This window comes from Dunckerocampus dactyliophorus, chromosome 3 (assembly GCF_027744805.1).
Source record: "Dunckerocampus dactyliophorus isolate RoL2022-P2 chromosome 3, RoL_Ddac_1.1, whole genome shotgun sequence".
Lineage (NCBI taxonomy): Eukaryota > Metazoa > Chordata > Actinopteri > Syngnathiformes > Syngnathidae > Dunckerocampus > Dunckerocampus dactyliophorus.
Window position 1 is genome coordinate 38,016,821 of NC_072821.1, and position 16,485 is coordinate 38,033,305.

The 16,485-nt window shown below is 42.7% G+C and overlaps 1 protein-coding gene across 6 annotated transcripts in view; it reads right to left on the reverse strand.

The window, feature by feature from the left end:
• The window catches only part of kif13ba (kinesin family member 13Ba), a 61,509-nt gene that overhangs the window by 12,140 nt on the left and 32,884 nt on the right, over window positions 1-16,485 (reverse strand). For all 6 annotated transcript variants that reach the window (XM_054770534.1, XM_054770535.1, XM_054770536.1 and 3 more), the window contains 20 exons: window positions 15,700-15,812; window positions 13,990-14,101; window positions 13,679-13,891; window positions 13,496-13,606; window positions 13,286-13,420; window positions 11,302-11,435; window positions 11,132-11,218; window positions 10,872-11,062; window positions 9,580-9,859; window positions 9,319-9,481; window positions 9,084-9,239; window positions 8,866-9,015; window positions 7,331-7,456; window positions 7,089-7,262; window positions 6,842-6,999; window positions 3,124-3,256; window positions 2,878-3,033; window positions 1,790-1,889; window positions 1,518-1,644; window positions 1,396-1,451 (listed from right to left, as the gene is read on the reverse strand). In XM_054770534.1, the coding sequence (XP_054626509.1) occupies window positions 1,396-1,451; window positions 1,518-1,644; window positions 1,790-1,889; window positions 2,878-3,033; window positions 3,124-3,256; window positions 6,842-6,999; window positions 7,089-7,262; window positions 7,331-7,456; window positions 8,866-9,015; window positions 9,084-9,239; window positions 9,319-9,481; window positions 9,580-9,859; window positions 10,872-11,062; window positions 11,132-11,218; window positions 11,302-11,435; window positions 13,286-13,420; window positions 13,496-13,606; window positions 13,679-13,891; window positions 13,990-14,101; window positions 15,700-15,812 (2,875 nt within the window). The remainder of the gene's footprint in view (window positions 1-1,395; window positions 1,452-1,517; window positions 1,645-1,789; window positions 1,890-2,877; window positions 3,034-3,123; window positions 3,257-6,841; window positions 7,000-7,088; window positions 7,263-7,330; window positions 7,457-8,865; window positions 9,016-9,083; window positions 9,240-9,318; window positions 9,482-9,579; window positions 9,860-10,871; window positions 11,063-11,131; window positions 11,219-11,301; window positions 11,436-13,285; window positions 13,421-13,495; window positions 13,607-13,678; window positions 13,892-13,989; window positions 14,102-15,699; window positions 15,813-16,485) is intronic.

Below are 16,485 nucleotides of genomic sequence, written 5' to 3' on the forward strand. Positions count from 1 at the left end.
TGCTGGAGCCTATCCCAGCTGACTTCGGGCAAGAGGCGGGGTACACCGTGGACTGGTTGGCAGCCAATGGCAGGGCACATACAGACAAACAACCATTCACACTCATTCACATTCATAGCTACGGACAATTTAGAGTCCCCAATGAACCTGACATGTGGAGCATTGTGAAAGAAGTCTTTGTTAGAGCTATCTTGTGCAGTTATGAAAATGTGCTAAAACACTAAAGCAGTTCCCTTGTGATAAGATGTGCTGGCCCATGTGCTAAGTACATGGCCAAGGTCATAGGTTATGGGTCAGCACCCCCTCCTCACCTTACTCCAGTAGCTGACAGTTGACAGTCTGGAGGAGCAAACGTGCAGGTGTAAGCTGGTGTAAGCTCTGCTGTCCCACTCGAGTGAAAGACAATCTTGGCTGGTGTGAGTCTGTTCCTTTGAGTAGTTATACAGTCCAGTACTTGTCTTGGTTGTCTGCAAGGATTTCCCGGACATTTTAAAACTTGGTCCTTCAAGCCGGATGGTAACGCCTCTCTTTGGTGGATGATCGACAACGACTGAACCAAATCGGTGCACCGTCGGAGACACCAGGTCCCTAGAAAGACCCCTTTTCCACAAGGCCAGAAGTTGGACATCTGCCACCGAGAGACTGCAAACACCATCCAACCAGACTGCACGACTCAACCAGCGGAGAGATTGATTGAGGTCAGTAAATGTTTTCTGACAGGACGTGGATTGGTGTACACATTTCCACGAGTTTACCGTAAAAAGTAAACACGGAAGCAGTTTTATACTGTTAGTCGGTAAATTAATTTTTTATTGACACGGACGTGTAGGGTACTTGATCACTACGTAACACGAGTTTACCGTAACAAGTAAACAGGAAGCAGTATTTGGCCCATACTGTTATTACCGAAGCAACATTTTGTGTTGTTAGAGACAGATGCGCGAGGTGTGAATGCGAAGCGTGAATGTGTTGTGTGGATGGTCTTCAGTGAAAAGAGATCTAAAACTGGTGAGACGGTAGTGAGAATAAACACCCAGCAATGTCCGCCTTAACCAGATAACCGCAGATAACCAAGACAAGCATGCAAACTCCACACAGAGATGCCCAATGGAGATTCGAACCCAAGTCTTCCCGATCTCCTGACTGTGTGGCCAACATGCTAACCACTCAGCCACTGTGTGGGACAACGAAAATATTCCATTTATAAATAAGCCACTTCACGGAAATTCCAGTTGGGTCTGGAAGTAATTAACCGCCATAAACAAGGGATTACTGTATAATCAGACCGTGTAGTATTGTGTATTAGGAGATATAAAGGCAGAAAAGGTGTAATGCAGCTCTTGTTGGTGTAGCTAACATTGTGGATTGGCAACAAGAATGACTGATGTGACATACGTTTGAGGTTCAGGAAGAGAACCGGTATGTGAGTCTCCATGCCCGGGAGAGGAACCCTGTGGACAAACATGCAACCATAATCCATCACCATGAATTGTTCAAGGTAAAAACTAAAAACGTACCATTCAGCGGGCGCGCCGGGAATACCGCTACCAGCAGAGGGCACCATGACCGCATTGCGTTCTTCAGTCAGCGTCAGGCGCCACTCCAGCAGCTGGGCCTCCCTCTCCATGTCATCCTCCGTTTTTTCTGTGCACACAAGACATTTTCCACTATGAATATGGTGACAGACATATGTGTACCTCTGATGATACAATAACAAGTACGGAAGTGTAGACATTGAGACACAGCCTGTCAGGGAAGGAGGTTGCTGTGTGTAGGAGACATCATCTACCTGCTTTGCTGACGAGGCTCTGCAGGTGCTGGTCCAAATATTCCTGCCTCTTGGTGAGAGCCGCCAACCACTGACGTCGCAAACGCTCCAGGTCTCTCTCCTGCGCGACAAAAAAGCCCGTTTGGCTCCAACTTCAACGACACACAAACACCCCTTTTCCACTGCGACTGGTTCGGAGCTGGTTGTCAGAGTTTTGGTTTTCCACTGTCATGGTTCCACAACTAGTTCCTGTCTTTTCTGGTTCAACTCTGGCTCCAACAGCTTGCTCGGCCGAGCGGGCGACCCGTTTGCATAATGAGGTGGGCGGGGTTACCTCAAAAAAAGTCTGCAAATTACCTCCATCTTCATTACACTGCATTGCCAACTAACAACCGAAACCGCTCCGAAACTGTGAACACCAGAGGAAACCTGCTGTCTCTCTCTTGTCCATTTGGACATCTGAAGAAGTGCAGAAGAAATTTGATACAGCGACAAGAACCCTGCTAATACTGGAACACAGTGGCGAGATGGCTGCTGTGGGGTTTGTTCGGTCTTTCCACCAAATAAATAAACTTAAGAAATGAAAGAAGGACTACAGAGACCAAAAGAAAGACCTATAGGCAGGAGTGGCAGTGGTCGGAGGAGAGTAATTCCTTATTTTGAGGAGCGCAACAAAGTTTTGGGCTCCAGACCCCGGCGTGCCAGCTTGCTGGTGCGTTAAATACCACAACGCTGACGAATAGCTCCACCCAAACCCTGCAGGCCATCATAAAAGAGGACCCAGGCACAAGTCAGACCGGCCTGGACTCCCGTACGTTGTATTTGTTTCATTTAATGTTCACAGCACAGTCTTGGGTGTAAATACTAGCCTGCTGTTAACGTTAGCACACTAGCTTGCTATTGTGGAATGAATGAAAGCCTCGCCACCCTTCCCTTCTCATTTGTGCGTAGGCAGCAAACTAGCTTAATTGTAAAGCTATAATCATGTAAGAACTGTGCTCTGGTTTAATGTTTTTATCTTTCTGTCGAACTTAACTTCTCAAACTTAATCCAGCACCAACACCAAAGTTCACTACAGTGGAAAAGGGGTAAAAGTGAACCGACCCCACCTGGTAACTGTCCATCTCGTCTCCCTCCTGGCCATTTATGGTGGGTGTGATCTCCACGCAGCCCACCGACACCGCCAGCACAATCTCTGCTATCAGAGGCATGGTGCCCGAGTCCTGAACGGAGCGCACATCCACCTGGATCCTCCTGGCCTGGCCCTGCAGGAATAAGACACCGGGACAATAGACCCACCTTGCACTCCTGCTGTGACATGTTAAAAGAGCGGCATGATGGGTGCTTGCCCTTACTTGGCGAAGCTGAAAGATTCCTCCGGTGCTGACGTCTCTGCCAGGAATGACTTCCACCGGGACAAAGTCTCCGTTCTCGTTAATCTCGAGGATCTGGATCCAGAGTTCGAGACGCCGCGTTACCTCGCTCCACCTGATAAAACCCAAATAAACAAAAATAACAAAATAAACAAAGGACACCATAAAAATAATACAAAATGGCATACAGTCATCCCTCAGTTGTCGTGGTTAATTGGTTCCAGACCCCACAGCGACAAGTGAATTTCCACAAAGTAGGACTCCTTATTCATAAATGGAATATTTCCATAGTTAGCGCATATAAATCCTGTTTACAACCTTCTAGATATGGTTTTTAGCATTATTAGAGCTCTCTAGACATGAAATAATACTCCTATAGTCACTTTCTCACTTGTATTACCCAATATAGTTGACATAATAATCGAAAATAAGACGTTTTAGAATAAAACATTACATATACTCACATGTTAGTATTGACAAATTGGCGGCTAATGTCTCATCAATGTAACGTTCCTGCCACCTAGTGGCCAAAGTAGTAGAATATTACTCCAATGGAGCAGTGAACATTCACACAGGATCTGCTGTCAGCCACAACTCTCGCCAGTCACTGGCACACTCCACACTGCTAACCATGCTAACAATCAGCAACTCTACAGTAGCTAGCTGACGGCAATTCCAGGCCCTGGCACTTAAAGGTGCACACAACGTCACAACATATAACATTCTAAATGCCTTATCTATATATATATCTATATATCTATATATATCTATATATATATTTTTTTTAATTAATTGAGCAATTTTTATTATTGAAAATGCTTAATTTGGGTCAAGAATACATACAATTTCCTAATATATGCACATGTTTTGACTATTAATAGGCCGTATTCAAGGACAAAACAGTGATGATTTATGAATTCATTTTTGAAAAACCACGATAGCATGAGGGAGCCATGTTTGAACCACGATGTAGTGAGGGATGACTGGAATGGAATGAGAAAACGCTGCAATGTTGACACATTACAAACATAATGTTTTTCTAGCCTTACCCCCCCAAAAAAATACATGCAAATGTGTCATGGCCAATAACGCAAAATAAAAATAAAATAAAATGCAGATATTGCCATCTTGGGGCGGAAGCAAAAAAATCCATCAGGAAGTTGCCTACTCTGCAAAAACAAAATTTCAATAAAGTAAAGAAGTCCCATTTTAAGCATCAATTTATTTATTTCCCTAAAAAGAAAAAATATCTAGTTTAGCCATTTTCACTTGAGAAAAATAATCTGATATAAAGTAAGTATAGCTGGCCTATTCTTATGAAGATATTTTACCAGAAATGAGCTATTTTTTCTCATAACAAGCTAAAAACTTAATTGAAAACTTGATTATTCTTCAACAATTGCGTAAGAATATTTGTCTTAAATTAAGAATAAAACTGGTTTCTAAACTTTATGAATTTAAGAATGGAAACACCCACAGAAAATAAAGTAAAGCTTTGCTGATTTGGGACCAACGTGAAGGCTGCACAGCAAATTTCAAAGAACATACCAAGATTTAGTCAATTAAATCTAGTCATAAAATCTGTGTAAAATTATTAAATTTGATTCAAGAAAATCTTACTCCCTTTTAATCTAGTTTACAAATGTAAAAACGAGTGAATTTACATGCAAATTATGCATACAATCACACTCTTTTTAAATGAAAAAGTTCCATCCGTATCATTTGCGTTATGCTTGTTGAAAAGAAGTAACCGACATAAATAAACATGCCGACTTTATGGAGGCCGAGTGGTTAGTATGTTAGCCTCACTATCAGGCAACCTGGTTTCAAATCCCCGTTCCCTCCCCCTGTGTACTGGCTTCCTTCCATATGCATGATAGGGTAATTGGAGACTCTAGACAGTGTATGAAAATAGAATAATACTCCTAATGCTTAATTCTAGCCTCATAAAAGCAAATCTCAATTTAAGCATTTGGCTTACTTCTTACCTTGTAATAAGAACATTTGACTTAAATCTACCTATGTGATTAAGAACAACTTACTTATTTTAGGACTCATTATATTCTTAAAAGTCCAAAGAAAAATATTATTCTAGTTATAAGAATTCTAGCCAAACACATTTTGCTTACCCCATTGGGTAATTTTTTGCTTGAAATAAGAAAAGTTGTCTCATTTTCAGGCAATTTGGGCTGTTTTTGCAGTGTATAGTGCTTTTCACCCACTTATGCATCTACAGTAGTAATTATTATCTTGAAAATGCAGTATTCAGTATAAGGAATATAAATCTGTGAGTTTATGAATATACATCTGTGAGTTTATGAATATACATCTGTGAGTTTTTGAATATACATCTGGGAGTTTATACACCACGTGTGGAGTACCCCAGGGGTCCATACTGGGACCAAAACTGTTTAATTTGTATATTAACGACATTTGTAAAGTAACAAACGACTTAAAATTGGTCTTATTCGCGGATGATACCACCGCTTTCTGATCTGGTGAAAGCACACAAGAACTCATTAAAAAGGTCAAGGATGAAATGGTCATATTAAAATCATGGTTTGACAGGAACAGATTATCCCTGAATTTAAGTAAAACTAAAATAATGCTATTCGGTAATAGCAGAAAGGATATGTACGACCAAATACAAATTAATGGAGTGGATATTGAAAAAGTGGAAGAATATAAATTCTTTGGGGTTGTAATAGATGAAAAAATTAGTTGGAAATCTCATATTAAATATATACAACAAAAGGTGGTGAGAAATATCTCTATATTGAATAAAGCAAAATATGTTCTTGACCAAAAATCACTCCACACTCTGTACTGTTCCTTAGTATTAGCATATTTAACGTATTGTGTGGAGATATGGGGAAATAATTACAAAAGCAATCTTCACTCACTCACTGTACTGCAAAAAAGATCTGTGAGGATAATTCACAATGCCAAGTATAGAGAACATACAAACCTTTATTTTTAATATCACACATATTAAAATTTGGAGATTTAGTACACTTTCAAACCGCTAGAATAATGTATTAAGTTAATAACTCGTTACCCAAAAACCTAATAAAGTATTTCTCTATCAGAGAGGAGAAATATGATCTTAGAGGAAAATTAAACCTAAAACATTTATATGTGAGAACAATGCTGAAAACCCATAGCATTTCCGTGTGTGGAATTAAATTATGGAACGGATTGAGTAAAGAACTCAAACAATGTACAGAGATGAGAAAATTCAAAAAACAATACAAGCAGTTGATGTTTGCTAAATACAAGGCAGAAGAGTCTTGATTGTTCTGTCAGGTTTGTTATTTTTGGTTATAAAAAAAAAGCTTTGTTCTTTACTTATTTATTTAGTATTGTTATTATTATTAATGTGTATATATATATATATATATATATATATATATATAAAATTTTTTTTTTTTTTTTGGGAGGGCTGTCTTACCGTTATCTATTATGTATTATCCTGACTATCACAGAAAACATGACATGGAATGCAGGAAGTGGACTACATGTTCTGTACAAGATGTAGATTTGGATGGGGGGTAGGATTAAATAAGCTTTGCTTCTTCCTACTCCTTTTGGACATGTGGAACTGTGAAATAATGATTCATGAGATGTATTCCATTGTAACCTTCATGTTCAAATAAACTAAACCAAACCAAACCAAAGTATATGCTGCAGTGTGTGTTACCTGTCTCTCAGTGTGCGTGTCTTGGCCTGGATGATGCTGAGGTCCCACAAGGCCGGGTTCCTGCCTGCGTCAGCCTGCCTGTGTCCGTACACCTCGATGGCCACCGCTCCTTCAGTCAGGTACTCGATGAAATCCTCGGACACGGACACAGCCAGTTCCTATTGGATCCAAGGGACGTCAAGAGTCACACTGACGGTTCTTGCTGCAAAAAATGCCTACAAATGCAGCTCCCTTCCAGGGTGTTCACCTTGCAGCTGTCAAACACCACCATGCAGTGCGGGTCCTTGGTGCTGGGCGACGATGATGAGGGGTCCACCTCAGGACCAACAATGATGGGCTCAGGCTGGTCCCAGAAGGCGTACTGGCAGAAGACAAAGTTGGACAGGTACTGGGGGAGACCTGTGGCTTGCAGGATCTTAATCTGAAGAAGGTGAAGAAGGTCACACATGACGTAAACATCCTTTCCAACTGGAGTTGGACATCTCTTACCATACAGACGAGTTTGCGGTCCTGGATTTCAGAGTCCAGGTTGTTGTCAGGATCGTCCCCTCCGGCAATGTTGTCCTCTAAAGCCCCTCCGACCCTCACCACCTCCACGTGGAGACGCCCGGCCACCTGACAACCACAGGAGAGAAGGAAGAACAAATAACCATCATCATCTCTCCAGGAAAATGTCAGTCTGAGAATGCACAGTTCCAAGAACCCTCAGCAAATGGTGAAATACTAATACTATAAATAATAATAATAAAGAATGGACACACCCATAAAAAGCCCTAAAATGCACATTTTAGATACTCTAAGTCTGGTGAGTCCGCAATCAGATCTTGTGCTTTTAATCGGAAGGGGATTTTTTTTTAATGCAAGAGTCTGTTGTTTATTAATACTATTGTATATTAATACTATAATGCAGATTATAGGACGTTGAATGTGCCGATCCGGTCTCTTGTTGGGCCGTAGAAAGTGTTTGCCTTCAAGTACTTTATGATTCTTTATGGTATCTTAGCTTGTTTAATAGTCATATTTGGAAGTGTTTGAAATTGTCACGTAAAATCACTCACGCTAATAACTAATCAACGGGTGTCCAAAGTGCAGCCTGGGGGCCATTTGCGGCCCGCTGCTGTTTTTTTTTGTTTTTTTTTTTAATTGGCCCGCAGTACATTCTAAAAATATAATTTAACTTAAAAAAATCCCCAAAAACTATAGCAGCAAAAATTGTAAAAATCAGCAGTAATTTTACAAGAATAAAGTCAAAACATTTAAAAGTCTATGTATGAATACATCATGAGGAAAAAGTTGGAATATGATGAGAAAAAGTCATACTTTCACGAGAGTAACGTAACATTATGAAGACAAATAACATTTTAGTAGCATAGAGTTGAGATCTTATAGACTTTTTTTATTATGAAAAACAAAACTAATTAAGTAATTTTTGGAAAATTAGGTTGCGGAAAAAATACAAATTATGTTACGCGAATTAAGTCAAAATATTACGGGAATAAAGTCATTATTATGAGAAGAAAATTTACAAGAAGAAAATTGTTGGAAAATTGAAACAACAACAACAACAAAAAAGACTAAACAGAATAAAGTCAAACGAGAGAAAAAGTTGTATTCTAATAAAAAAAAGATGCAATTTTAGGACAATAAACGCTTAATATTATGATAAAAAATTTTTTTTTATTTTAGTAGCATAAAGTTGAAATATTTAAGAAAAAAATACTTTCTTTTAAATCATAATATGAGAAACAAACTAAAGTTGTAATTTTGGGAAATTTAGCTTTGAGAATAAAGTCATAATATTACAAGAAGGTCATTTCTGAAGATTATTTCAAAAGAAAGCTGAAATATTTGGAAAATGAAAAAGAGCAGCTGCTTTTTCACCTCTATCACAAAGCTGAGATGCACTTTTTTCTTGAAATATCTTTAACAGCTTTACAAAATACAATAAAGTTTGGACACCCCCGTGCTAATCGCTAGCACATGTGGGATTTTCACTGTTGAATGTGAAACGGCGACTAGACTACCTCCCCCTTCTGGTTGATGATAGGAACAGCATACTGGAGCTTGACGTCATAGAAAAGGCAGGACAGGAAAACGTTGGCGACGCCAATCAGACTGTGGTTCTCCTGCTCGTCAAAGAAGGGGTCGGCCCGGCGGAAATACGAGCGCATCATCTGGAGGCGCAAGAGAGCGACTGTTAGCGCCCACTTCTTCGCACAGCCACCTCGCACAACTCACTCACTGGGTTGTCGTTGTCGTGGTGCTGGTAGTCCTGCCACTCCTGGTACAGCTCCCTCATGTCCACCAGGCGGTTCTCCATCTTCTCCAAACTCCAGATTTGCTTCCCACGGCACCGCCGTCGTACCTGAATGGCCGGTTCACTGAGCACGGCATCCCTCTGCGCAAACACACATACACCATCTTTAGAGAATGTGCAAACACGCACAGAAAAGTATGTTGGTGTTTGTCCGCGAGACCTTGCGGTTGGCGTTGAGGTTGTCTGAGGGGATCTGGAGGGTGACTTTGTACTCGGTGTGGCGCTCCAGCTCGTCGGCGATGAAGCAGGCTTCTTGCACCAGGAGGTTGGCTCGCACGATTTGCTCCCGCAAGCGCCGTAAACTCCTCAGCAGCACCGCCTCCCTGGAAAGAGGTTTTTAGCCTGTGTAAATACGACCCCAAATCTCATTTTTATGCCACTATCCCTCGTTTGTGTTTGGATGGCAACTCCTGGCACACACCTGTCCTCACTCCATTGTCTCAGCCTGCTCTGTGCACTGTTGGAATGGCTCATGCCTCCCACGCTGAGCCTCTCCATGCTGCGATAATGCGACTGCTGTCCGCCGCTAGATTGGCCGTACACGGGCGCTCCGGAGGGGCCCGAGGACAGGCGGTCCGGGTTGAGCTTGCGACGGAGCTGCTGGAGCTCCTGCTCATACATCTGTCTCTGCCGCTCCAGAGCCGAGCGCTTCTCCTCCTCGTGCTGCCTCTCTAGAGACTGCAGGACGCTCTGCATGGGGTCTGATGGGACAAAACCCAGCATGTGAAAATGGCATACCAACACTAGGCCAACCGGACCACACCCGGGCCCACTTAACACCTAAAGCACGGCATACTTCCCCTCTTTTGGCATGTTCTAGGGCCCAGCACGAGTCCATGCACACGCACGTGCACGTGGAGTCATAGAATGACTGTAATGTGATTGCTCCATGCAGATGTTTCGTAATAAATGACACATAAATGACAATTTATAACAGAAATACAATACAAAGACTCGTAATGCAGCCAAAGTCAAACCCACAGTACATTAGTGTGTGTAATAATTCATGAAAAAACTGCTCTCACGAAACAGATGAACCTCGCACAAAATATGCAACCAAATATGACTTGAAATAACAAAATCAGAGAAATTGCAGTAATACAGCGGAATAGAACGTGTCATTTCATTATTGTGATCACCCCTCTTGAAAATAATTAATGACCGTGGCAACCTTGCAGAAAAATATAACCTTGCAGAAAAAATATTCCAGCAAATAAGACTGGAAATAATCCACAAAGTCAGAGAAATTGCAGTAATACAGAAGAATAGAATTCCTCATTTATTATTAAGATTATCAGTCTTGAAAGTAAGTAATGACCATGGCAACCTTGCACAAAAATATAACAATGACTTCAAATAAGAGTGGAAACAACCCACAAAGTCAGAGAAATTTCAGTAGTACAGAAGAATAGAATGTGTCATTTTATTAATAAGATTGCCCCATTGCCAGTAATTAATGACAGTGGCAACATTGCATGAAATAATCACTGCAACTTCAAATAAGACTAGAAAAAGTCCACAAAGTCAGAGAATTTGCAGTCATACAGCAGAGAAGAATGTGTCATTTCATTAATGTGATCAACCTTCTTGCATGTAATTAATGACCATGGCAGCTCTGCACCAAAATATATGAATGACTTCAAATAATACACAAAGTCAGAGAAATTGATGTGACAAGCGTGACGAACGGTCTCTCGTAAGCAGGCTGTTTACCATTGTTGCCGAGAGCCTTCATCATGACTTCGGTCTGGGCGAACTCGTAGGAGAAGCTGACTTCGCTGGACACCTCGCTGGCTGTGTCGCCGTCGCCGTCCAGCTGCTCGCTGCTCCCGCTCTTCTTCATCACCCCGCCGTCGCCCTCCTCCTCCTCAGCCGCCCGAGTGCGGCGCTTTGGCAGGTTTATCCTACGTGGTGGGCGTTAGGGCTGTGAGCTTGCCGTTTCAGTGTGGAATAAAAACACAGAGATGAGCTACCTGAAGAAGTGGTTGTTGCCCCACAGGATGCGGTCGCCATGGTGAAGCTGCAGCGCAGTGGTCACTGGGGACCCGTTTACACACGTCCTGTAAGAACAGCAAGAAAGCACAGATTAAAAACAGTTAAAGGGCAAACACATGCTTATAGCACATGTTCTCATGCTCTTTACCGAGCGTTGGGGTAGGGGGTGAGGATGACGGCGGTGTCGCCCGTGATGTCGATGACGCAGTGTTCGGCCTGGATGCCCATCCCGCACAGCTGGATGTCCTGGGAGTCTGCAGAACCCACCTGAGTGTGGTCCTCCTGATACACAAAATTGAAGACACAGCGGAACCCGTTTAAGTCCGTCCTCAAAATAAAAACATGCAAATCACAGAAAATGTGATCCTGTGATCCTCATGTCCATGGACAAAGTCACATGTAAATGTGCAAGCAACGGCTAGTTTCGGTACAGCCAGAAGTCATCCCTCCCTTTATTGCCGTTCGAATATCGCCTTCCTCACTATATTGCAGTTTTTCAAAAAATAATTCATTCATAAATGATGGCTGTTTTGTGGTTAAATATGGCCTATTATTAGTCAAAAAATACTGAAAGACAAGTTCTATGTAGTACTGTGGTCACGTGCGTGCCATGGCCCATGGCCGAGGCAGGCGTGCCATGGCCGAGGCGGGCGTGCCATGGCCGAGGCGGGCGTGCCATGGCCGAGGCGAGCGTGCCACGGCCGAGGCGAGCGTGCCACGGCTGCGATGGACGAGCCATGGCCCAGATCGAGTGGAAAAAAAAGGTTCTCCTCTCATTCATTCATCCACAATCCTAATGTGAAACATGACCACTTTTCCCTTTTCTGTGCGTTCTATAGACAGGAAAACAGCTAGCATGTGGGAGCTAACAGCACGTGACGGGACACACCTATTTCAACTATAAAGTCCTAAAAACCCCCACCAAAAATGCCAACAATGTTGTATTTACCTAACTGACCTGTATGCACACCAAGCTACAGTGAGACTGTAATGGAGAATGCCACTACCGAGAGGTAACCTTCCCACTCCAAAACAATGCAATAGGACACCAATGTGTTCTGACTAGGAAACAAGAACAAGCATATGAACAACTAGGAATAGACAACCAAATGATGTGTAAAGTATTAGCCCACATTCCATGTTTTGTCTCTACACGGCTAGACAGACTATGTGATGATATCATGTCTTACGTGCTCCATGTATCACAATCAATATCATGGTGACTTACTGCATGGATGCTTGTCGGTCTGGTCCAGTTGGCCTGAGGAGGCATTTCCAGTTGATTTTGGGTAGGTGGAAAAAAGCTTGTACCACTGCAGGGTTTGTTCGCACTAACAATTCTTCATTTGCTATGATGCAATGTCCTCCTCGCCCATACACACCAAGCCTTTCCATGCATGGTAACGCTGTATACCACTCAGTGCAGCACAAACACTCCATTTCTGTCGAAGCACCTGGCTCCCACTACGCCCCCACAGTCTCTTCCTCCGTATATTCAGGCTCAAAAAGATAAGGTTCAGGATCCTCATTTGTCCAAAAGTAGTTGTCGGCCGTGCCTCTCACAAAGTCTGCCATGATTAATAGTTGCAAACAGACACGTGCTTTCTGTGCTGCGGTTGTTGGCGGAAGTAGTGCTAGTTCCTATCCATGGGCTCTGTGAAATCAATGCGCCCAGGGAAGAAGTTCTGCTTAAAATGAGACCAAAGATAAACCCGATCACAGTGAGCTGAGGGAAGTGGTGAGCCAGACACACCGGCTTATGTTATGCCATATAATTAATTGAAAAACGGTCTATAAAATGCCAAAGATATTGATTATCGACGATAATTTGTAGCACACGACCAGCAAAACTTGTTATCGTGACAGGCCTACTTGCCTGCAGTGGTCCCGAAGCCTGCGCAATGTGATGTAAACAAAGAATAGGAGTGTAAAGTGACTACAAGGGTGTTACTTTATGTCTACAGGGCTCTAATAACGTTAAATTCTGTATTTAGAAAGCCATAAACACGTTTTCTATGCTTCAACTACAAAAATATTCCCTTTTATTAATACTGAATCCTACTTTTTGGAAATTGACTTATCACGATCGGATCTGGAACCAATTAACCGCCATAAACCAGGGATTACGGTACCTTCAGGTAGTACACCAGCAGCTCGTTGAGTGCCGGATCGGCATTAAGGTTGACCAGAAAGCTCTTATCGTCGCCCACTTTAATTCCTGAAGACTGCAGGGAAATCCCCAGACTCTCCAGCTGCTTCTGACGCTCCTTGAAGTAGAAGCAGAAGAGAACATGTAGTAAAATGTTGAAACACACCTTCTTTTATGGACTTGTGCGTCTCACCTGTGCAACCTCCTCCGTCTTACGAAGCTTATCCTCCCACGTGATGGTCATCTCTTGAATCAGCTTCTCAGACTCCTCCAGACGCTCCTTCAGCTCCGGAGCTTTCAGCGACTAGGTTGGAGAGGAAGAACAGGCGAAGGTGATGATGATGATCTTTTGAGGATCATCTCAACGGCGACTCACCTCAGCTTGAGTTAGCTGTACTCGCAGTTTCTCCACCTCCTCTCGGAGCTCCCTGATAATGCGAGCGTTGGGGTCCTCGTTGACGACGGCGTGATTGACGATGCTCTTCGCTCGGTCGGCGTAGCGCAGCGTGGAGAGCGTCTCCTCGTAATTGTCCGCCGCCGGGCTGACGGTTGCCACCATCGCCGTGCGACTGTTCCCACCGAGACAGTCCTGGAGAGCAGCAGGTTGGACAAAGATGAAGAAATGAGAAGAACATGAAGACATTAAGAAAAGCAAGGGAGAGGAGCTTTGGAGGTGCGTGTGTGTACCTTCAGCAGCCATGTCAGCACAGAGTCCCTGTATGGAACAAACTTGGTCTTGTTCTTGGCTGTTCCTTGTTCTGCCAGAGCGGAGATCACCAGGCCGAGTGTAGTCAGAGACCTGACAAGCAAGCACACGCACACTTATTAAATGGTGACGGGAGACCTCATTTTCTTAACAATAAACAGACGCTAGTCAGAAAGCACCTAAAGTTCTATGACAGGACTATTCAACTAAAATGTTTTGTGTGACACGTTTTCAGAAAGCCAAGACATCTCCTTTCACGGATGTTCTTATTTGGTGTAGAAAGTCAATGCAAGGCTCTGTCTTACCTTCAAATGTTACTTTACCAAATGGTCGTCATACATGGCAAAAGAAGCACCGTGTTAACCCCAAGTCAAAGATCCTCTATACGGCAGGAGTGCTCTGTTGTTTTTAACGACCTAATGTAAAAATGCACATCAAAGATTCTCTACTGTATGTGACAAGAGTGTTCTGTTAAATTGAAGGACCGACTGCAAAAACACTAGTCAAAGATCCTCTAAATATGACAGGAGTGTTCTGATATTTTTAAGGGCCTACTGCAAAAATGCTAGCCGACAGGAACACCACTGTTTTCAAAGGACCTACTGCAAACATGCTATTTAAAGATCCTCTATATGACAGGCGCACTGCTGTTTTCTGTCTGTAAGGAACTACTGCAAAACAGACAAACAAAAAAATGCTAGTCAAAGATCCTCTCTAAGAGTGCTCTGCTATTTTTAAGAACCTGCAAAATCATGAGTCAAAGATCATCTATACAAGAAGAGTGCTCTGCAGTTTTTAAGGGCCTACTAAAAAAAAGTCAAAGATCCTTGACGTGACAGACGCACTCTGCTGTCTTTAAGCAACGACTGCAAAAGTAAATGCTTGTCAAACGTCCCCTTTATAATAAGAGTGCTCTGCTGTTTTTAAGTGCCTCCTGCAAAAACACCAAGTGCACATTGCTGTTTTTAAGGCATCAAAGATCCTCTACATGACCTGAAACTTAGTCTTTAATTGCCTACTGCGAAAACTCTCGTCAAAGATCCTCTATGTAACAGGAACATTGCCGTTTTTAAGGACCTACTGGAAAAACATGGGTCAAATATCCTTCATGTGATAGGCACGCCTTGCTGTTTTTGCAGAAACATTTTTTAAAAATGCTTGTCAAAGATCATCTATACAAGAAGAGTGCTTCGCTGTTTTTATGAACCTGTAAAAGCAGTAAAGATCATCTATACAAGTGGAGTGCCCTGCTATTTTTAAGGACCAACTGCAAAAACGTTAGTCAAAGATCCTTTATGTGACAGGCGTGCTTTTCAGGGCCTACTGCAGAAACACACACACACACACAAAAAAAAAAACGCTAGTCAAAGATCATCTATAGAAGAAGAGTGCTCTGCTGTTTTTCCTGCTTTTAAAAAGGGCCTACTGCAAAAATAAATAAAAAAGATCCTCCATATGATAAGAGTGCTCTGCAGTTTGTAGAAATCTGCTGCAAAAATGCTGGACTAGTGTGATAACATTGATGGGTGAGGATTTATCCCACAGGGCCGCCAGTTGAACATCAGTCTTTTAAGTCTTTTAAAAAAAACGCTAAAGGACAAAGCATATGGAAAACAACATGGCTTGCTGTGTGTGTGTGTGTGTGAGTGTGTGTGTGTGTGTGTGTGTGTGTGTGTGCATCTCTTGTATACTTGTTGATGTTGCTTCCCTCCTTGAGGCGCTCCCCCGCTGCTCCAGTTTTTGCCGCTCGTTCACTTCCGGCCAAGTCCACCAAACTCAACCGACTCACTTTCTCACCGCTCGTCTGCAGAGAGAGAGAAAAAGAGAGAGAGAGAGAGAGAGAGAGAGAGAGAGAGAGAGAGAGAGCGAGAGAGAGCAGACCACATGATGAGTTATTTTCCCATAAACATAATGTGAGTGGATTAAGAAGAATCAAACATACGACATGCTAAATTGGCCTTTTGTGTTTTCTTCAGCACACATGACAACACCAACAACACGAATGCTGATGCTCACTGGCACCAAAGCGTGTTTGCTTCATGACCAACCGAGTGGGGCCCAGAAGGCAGTGTCATCTGACGGGTGACACGGCCGTCAATTATTAACGCCATGTGCCGGTGGCTCATTTGGCTGCGGGTTGCGAGCGAGCGGGAAAGGAGACTAAGTGGGTTAAAGAGGCAAAGAATTTGTCACATTTGCCATTTTGGGGTTTTTGTTCCTGGCCAGACAGCTGACATCATCCCGTTCAATAAGAAGCTTTTTCAAGGGACGCCAGCAACTGTGCTGCATAGAATGTCAATATGGTTACACAGCAGACTTTCCTTATCGGAAAATTAATCATCAATTATCAGCTATACTTTAACCATAACTATCCTGAGGCTACAAGATCACTTATTCACATTCAAATGCACATTTCGAACAAAATCAACTGTTATTGGTAATTCTTTACGGGAAATACAGGTATGTCAACATTTGTA